Source organism: Micropterus dolomieu, linkage group LG04 (genome assembly GCF_021292245.1).
Source record: "Micropterus dolomieu isolate WLL.071019.BEF.003 ecotype Adirondacks linkage group LG04, ASM2129224v1, whole genome shotgun sequence".
Taxonomy (NCBI): Eukaryota; Metazoa; Chordata; class Actinopteri; order Centrarchiformes; family Centrarchidae; genus Micropterus; species Micropterus dolomieu.
This window is the reverse complement of record NC_060153.1, coordinates 25,804,631-25,811,662: the sequence shown is the minus strand read 5'-3', so window position 1 is coordinate 25,811,662 and position 7,032 is coordinate 25,804,631. Positions and strand designations below refer to the sequence as shown.

General features: G+C 40.6%; 1 protein-coding gene across 1 annotated transcript in view; it reads left to right on the top strand.

The window, feature by feature from the left end:
• Positions 1-7,032, top strand: part of LOC123969455 (dynein axonemal heavy chain 6-like) — a 67,062-nt gene that overhangs the window by 52,264 nt on the left and 7,766 nt on the right. Inside the window, 3 exon segments of the mRNA XM_046046855.1 lie at positions 3,427-3,573; positions 3,701-3,839; positions 6,332-6,451. Of these exon segments, the coding sequence (XP_045902811.1) occupies positions 3,427-3,573; positions 3,701-3,839; positions 6,332-6,451 (406 nt within the window).

The window sequence follows — 7,032 nt, the reverse complement described above, 5'->3', positions numbered from 1 at the left end:
TCGGGAAAGGCTCTCCTATAAAAGTATGTTTTAAGAAGGGACTTAAAAGAGTTCACTGACTCAGCTGACCTGATTTCCTCGGGCAGGCTGTTCCAGAGCCTCGGGGCCCTGACAGCAAACGCTCTGTCCCCTTTAGTTTTCAGTCGAGACTCTGGAACAGACAACAGACCTCTGCCCGAGGATCTCAAGGTACGTGCTGGTGTGTATGGGACTAAAAGGTCAGAAATATAACAAGGCGAGAGGCCATGAAGAGCTTTAAAAGTGATCAATAAAATTTTAAAGTCAATTCTAAAACATACTGGGAGCCAGTGTAATGAAGCTAAAACAGGGGTGATGTGGTCATATTTCTTTGTTCTGGTTAAAAGCATGGCAGCTGAGTACTGGACAGTCTGGAGTCAATCAGTAGATTTTTGGGTTAAACAGGTGAAAAGGCTGTTGCAATAATCCAGGCGTGATAAGATGAAGGCGTGTAAAATTGTCTCGGTGTCCTTAAAAGTTAACATAGATTGAATTTTTGCTATATTTCTAAGTTGATAAAAACATGATTGAACAAGTTTTGTGGTGTGCTGCTCGAAATTTAAATTACTATCAAACCAAACACCAAGGTTCTTTGCAACAGGCTTAATGTGATTTACTAGGGAACCAGCAGATGGCAGTATTTGCTTTGCCATCTGCTGAGACCCAATGACCAGGATTTCTGTTTTGTCTGAGTTCAGCTGGAGGAAAGTATTTGACATCCATTTTTTAACTTCACAAAGGCAGTTGTTAAGTGAACTCAGCATTCCAGGGTCTGTGGATCTGACGGGCAAGTATATTTGTGTGTCATCAGCATAAATATGAAAAGAAATACCATGTTTATGGATAATAAGTGGAACTCCTCACCAGACCAAATCATCATCTATAACCAGCATCACCTTTTCTGGCACCAACATCCCCCTCTCATCAACAGTCACTAATCTTGGTGTAAAAATGGACTCCCAAATCACTTTTGAAGCCCATATAAATCACCTATGCAAGACCTCTCTCTACCACCTCCGTAACATCTCCAAACTCCAGATGCCGAAAAGCTGGTTCATGCCTTTGTCTCCCCCAGACTGGACTACTGTAACATTGGGATTCCTAGAAAGTCTGCAGAGGCTTCAGTACATTCAAAACTCTGCAGCTAGGATCCTGATGAGAGTGCGGAAACATGAGCACATTACCCCCATTCTCCACTCACTCCACTGACTTCCCATCTCCACCAGGATTGAGTACAAGGTTTCCCTCCTCACACATCAGTGCATCCATGGACATGCCCCCCCCCCCCACCTCAAAGAACTTATCAACCCACATATACACAACCCGTTCCCTTCGCTCCACTCACTCAAACCTCCTCCACATACCCAGAACCAGACTCAGGACAATGGGAGATAGGGCATTTTGTGCTGCTGCCCCACCCCACATCTGTGGAATGCCCTCCCTGGCACTTTGAGGGCGCCTCAATCCACTGACTGTTTTTAAAAAAGTCCCCTTTAAATGTTTTTTTTCCCTAAAGAACTGCTCATTTTTGTTTTGTTTTTCTAACCTGTAGCACTTACTGTAGCGTTATAAATAAAATTTATTATTATTATTAATATGTCCAAGGGGAATCAGATACAAGGAAAACAAAATGGGTCCTAAGACCGACCCCTGAGGCACACCATATTTAACTGGACAGAACGAAGAGACATAGTTGTTTACAGACCCCCACCCAGTGCCTCAGTCTGTCTAGCATGATGTTGTGATCAATGGTGTCAAAAGCAGCGCTAAGGTCCAGGAGAACCAGGAGTGAGCACATACCTTCATCAGCAGACATTAAACAACTGTTGGGCTACTATTTGCTGCTTAAAATGCAATGAGCACACTTGTTAATAGTGGATGGCAGCACAAATCAGCAAGTTGAAATATGTTATCAGTGTAAATGGTACATCATCTTGGATAAACGTCAGAAGAACCTGAAATAATAGCAAGGAACGAGAGTAATCACAGTCAAAACATTCTCATCAGTCCTAATTTTAACCCTGCTACGTTTTTGGAATCAATTCACAAATCATTTTAGTGGCAGCACCAGCTCTTACTTCTGTGAAAAGTTAAAAAAAAGTGGCTGCTGCTGTCATTCAGAATCAGGTTTATTGTCAAGTAAGTTTTCGAGATACAAGGAATCTGCTGTTGGTATTCTGGTGCATAAACGTCACATAATTAAAATACATACTGTTTCAATGTGAAAAGAGCTGCACAGCAGCATCATAAGTAAGTTTTGACAGGAACAGTATGGACTTACCATATAGTGTAATCTGAGCTCATAGTAGTTAAAATATACATTGTGTATGCAGCCTCAGGTATGTTAGGCCTCCAGTGAAAGAAATTGCATTGTAGTCTAATCTTTCTCAATGTTCGTGGGTGTGAAAACATCAGTAATATATTATTATGATATATTTCTACACACAGACTTTAAAAAAACATTTGGAACAGTAATCCATGATTGCTTTTCCCTTAGTGAATGCTGCTGTGGAAATGGTCTGCACCAGGGGTTATTTTCTTATATAACTTATTTAGCCTCTTTCACAAATATAATTTATAGTACTACTACTTTTGATTGAATTCAGTATGCATTGTCATATTATCAATGAAATATTTGTTAGCTTTGAAATCTTAACAGTCTCACAATTGGTTGACTAGCTCTTAAGCTGATGATACACGGGGCAACTTTTTGAGCAATGTTGCTGGGCAGTCTTGCTAGTGGCAAGTCCGACTGTTTTGAGCAGATAGCGGCAGTGCGGGGTGGGTGGTGGAGTGGTGGGGGAAGGGGATTACGGTAGTAATCTTTACTCATTACCACTGACGGCAACGTTGCCCAGCACTATTGCTCTAAAAGTTGCTCCGTGTATCATCAGCTTTACAGTCTGCGATAATGCAGACACAATGGAACAAGGAATCAGACCCAAAATGCAGACAACGCGGCTGAATGGATTCAGTTATTAGTATTTATCAAAAAAGTGAGAGCAACAACTTCCATTCATGGTGAGGGATAGTCCAAATGGAAGTAATCCACAAACAGAAAATGACACAATTATCCAAGCATTGATGTCCAAATAAAAACCAAAAATCCCAATAAAACCATAAGTACCAAGAGTCTGGCAGGAAAACACATGAAACTGGCAGAGACGCATGACATGATAGACTTAAATCACAGTTGATTATCCAGGATTTGGAGCGACAAAACAGAAATTGGGAATAAGTTTTCACGAGGGAGACCTGCATATGAGAGCTTCATGTATTTTAACTAGGCTTACTGACTGCCTGAACAATAAGGAGGAAAAGCCTGACCCCCGGGAGGGCTCCAGGATTTTTGGCAGTCTGAGTAGAACTTACTGTGGTTATGTCCTGTGTTGTTGTTGTTGCTGTTAGGTGACTAATGAGCCTCCTAAAGGCCTGCGAGCCAACATGCGACGGGCCTTCACAGAGATCTCCAGCAGTTTCTTCGAAAACCACGTCCTGGGACGCCAGTGGAGGAAGATCGTGTTTGGAATCTGCTTTTTCCACGCAATCATCCAGGTTGCAAAGTCTCATCAAACCTCACACATGCTTAAACATCTCGGCTTTGCGTGCTGTTGTATGTGTTTGTGTGGGTATGTGCCTGTACTACTACATATGTCCTTATCTGTGTCTGGTTTTGCATTAGGAGCGAAAGAAGTTTGGTCCTCTGGGCTGGAACATCCGCTATGAGTTTAACGACAGTGACAGGGAGTGTGCTCTACTCAACCTCAACCTCTACTGCAAAGATGGCACCATCCCTTGGGACGCTCTCATCTACATCACTGGTAGGGAAGCCAACACACAGAGATAAGTTTGGGTATTTGCATGAAGATCCATCTCTAAATGCACAAAGGCATACGTGTACAGCACAAGTTGATGTATTTGGGGATGTGTGTGTGGCTGGTTTTGTTTTACAGTGTATTGCAACAATATCACTTTCTATATATATATATATATATATTACACATTCTTTTGGATTTGAAAAACATTGTAAAGTGCAATGTATAAAGCATTACATGAAATTTCAGACCGTTTGGCTTTAAACAAGGCAGGAAGTATGGAAGAAATGCCTCGTTCTGTCACTAAGACTAGCATGTTTGTTGTGTTGCCAGTGTGTGGAACAGGGAGCACACTGTTGTTTTGTCAACAGCACACACATTTTTAGCATCCTGTGAAATAGGGATAGCAAAATGTGTGCTGATTTCACAAAGCAGGGGAGTTCTGTAACACTCTGTTTCACTCTGTTCTGCAGCTGTGATCCTGTGTTTGTTCACTCAGTGAACTTTCGCTGCTCTCTTCCCCTTGGCTTTGTGTTTATAGAAATATAATGAAAAGAACAGATGTTCTTATGCACAGAAAAGCTCTTTTTCTATGTCAAACACAGCAGATGAAGAAATCAAAATGTGGAAACATGAAGTCCCGTAATACGAAGTAGTGAGAGTAGAGAAATCAGAGCATATGTCATGGTAGAAGGGACCGTCCAACCCCTTTTTTTATCTCTATTAGTCCCAGTATAACACAATACAATTCAACAGCACCACAAACTGCAGCCTCCAAAAATGAAAATGATAATAAACTGGTACATTTTCTTTTCATTCAAATAAAAGAAGTTGTCATATCCTCAGAAACCTTGCAGATATCCTGACATCATTGAAATTAAAATAAAGTTTTCCATTTAAATTTCATTTTGTAATAAGAAAGCACATTGTTTACCAAATTGAAAATGAAAATGCCACACGCCACACATAACAGTTCAGTTCATAACAGTGTAGCTGGGTTATGCTTTAGAGGTGAAACTTATTTGTCAAAGGAGTTAAAAAAAATTTAATTTTGTTTTGTTTGGTATTGCATTTTCAAACGTGAAATTAAAAACTTTTTTTAAAGTAGTTTTATTTTTTTCATTGTATTCTGGGCCCAATGGAATTGCAATTGAATTTAATTATGTCAATTTATTACTGTTGACCTGGACTTCCATAACAGACGTCTACAAATTTATTATAAAGAAGAGGGAGGGATCCCTTTCATTAACAATACTCATCATATCTCTTAAGTTCATTTGTTTCCCTGATGCAGTTTTCAATTACACCTTCAAATGATTATGTGCTGCGTTCATTCTCAGTGGAGTGCGCCACTCTGCCTCTCATTGTTGTTATCAGACTAGTGTGTTATTAGTTTAATCCTTAAATTTATCAGTCCTTGTGTGCCAGAGCTGCACAGTCTTTGAGGGAAACAATTTGGGCTCAAACCAAGCATGATATTGCCTTTCCTCTTTTAGAAAGAGCATTTCCTCTCTTCTGATGCAAAAAAGGTTCTGCCAGCTTTAACACGCCTGCAGCTTACAAAAGGCTTCAGCAGAGATTTGTCTGATTATTCACTTCCTTCCTTACTGTCTTACATAACCATGTCTTTACAGAAAGTATGGATTTTAATTGTGGAATTATTAATGTTAAATATAAAATTTCAACTTCATCTTCCTTTTTTGCTCTTTGGTTATATTTACCCTCCAACCATGCCTGCCCTTTTACAAATCCTTTCCTCTCATGTGTCTTAATGTCATTGTCTCTCTGGGCTGTCCATTATTACATGAGAAGTCAAAGAGCTCAAGACAGTCCTGACACCCCTCAATAAAAATGTGTGACTGCAATCACATTGTTATTTATGTCTTTTTACGTCACTGTGTAAGTGAAGAAGAAAAATATTGTTGTTGTAGTTGTACCTCTAACCGCCATCCTAGTCTGGTTTGTCAACTTGTCAGTGTTTCCCACATATAGACTTTATTTGGGTGAGCTGCCCAGGTATATTTGGTTAACAAATTTTAGCATTTTGCAGAGAAACACACAGAGAGTTGTTATCTGATATTTTACAAGCCCAAACCTAATAAAGCAACAGTGAACACACCAGTGCAGATATATTTCGGTACATCAAAACTGTTGGTTTTGATTTTTTCGATAGGCCACGTCATTAACAAGCCTCCTCCACATGCGGTGCACCTGCTGCTGTTAAAAAGGAATCAAGGGTGGAAAAATCCAAAAGACAGGCTCTGTGTCTATTTGTCAAATTTATAAAACATGCTACTGGTGGAAAAAGTCATTTTTTCATAAATACTTAATGTCTTAAGTGTTTTATCGTCCTATCATGTGATTTGAGTGTGGCACTCCAGACTCAAACCCAAACTTGGACTCAAGCAAGGGTGGTCGTTAAAACCACCACCACCTCTAACAGTTACAAAGAAACAGTGAGGCAGACTGATAACGTTATAGGATTTCTGTCTCCCCAGGTGAGATCACATATGGAGGCAGAGTGACCGATGCCTGGGACCAACGCTGCCTCAGGACAGTCCTCAAGGGCTTCTTCTCGCCTCAAACCCTGGAGCCTAGCTATACCTACTCCCCATCAGGTATTTTTAAATCTTAAGCTCTCTCCTTCTCTCCCTCTGTATGTATACAAGGCATGGACAAAATAGCCCCGACACTTATATACAATACACTCACCTAAAGGATTATTAGGAACACCTGTTCAATTTCTCATTAATGCAATTATCTAATCAACCAATCACATGGCAGTTGCTTCAATGCATTTAGGGGTGTGGTCCTGGTCAAGACAATCTCCTGAACTCTAAACTGAATGTCAGAATGGGAAAGAAAGGTGATTTAAGCAATTTTGAGCGTGGCATGGTTGTTGGTGCCAGACGGGCCGGTCTGAGTATTTCACAATCTGCTCAGTTACTGGGATTTTCACGCACAACCATTTCTAGGGTTTACAAAGAATGGTGTGAAAAGGGAAAAACATCCAGTATGCGGCAGTCCTGTGGGCGAAAATGCCTTGTTGATGCTAGAGGTCAGAGGAGAATGGGCCGACTGATTCAAGCTGATAGAAGAGCAACTTTGACTGAAATAACCACTCGTTACAACCGAGGTATGCAGCAAAGCATTTGTGAAGCCACAACACGCACAACCTTGAGGCGGATGGGCTACAACA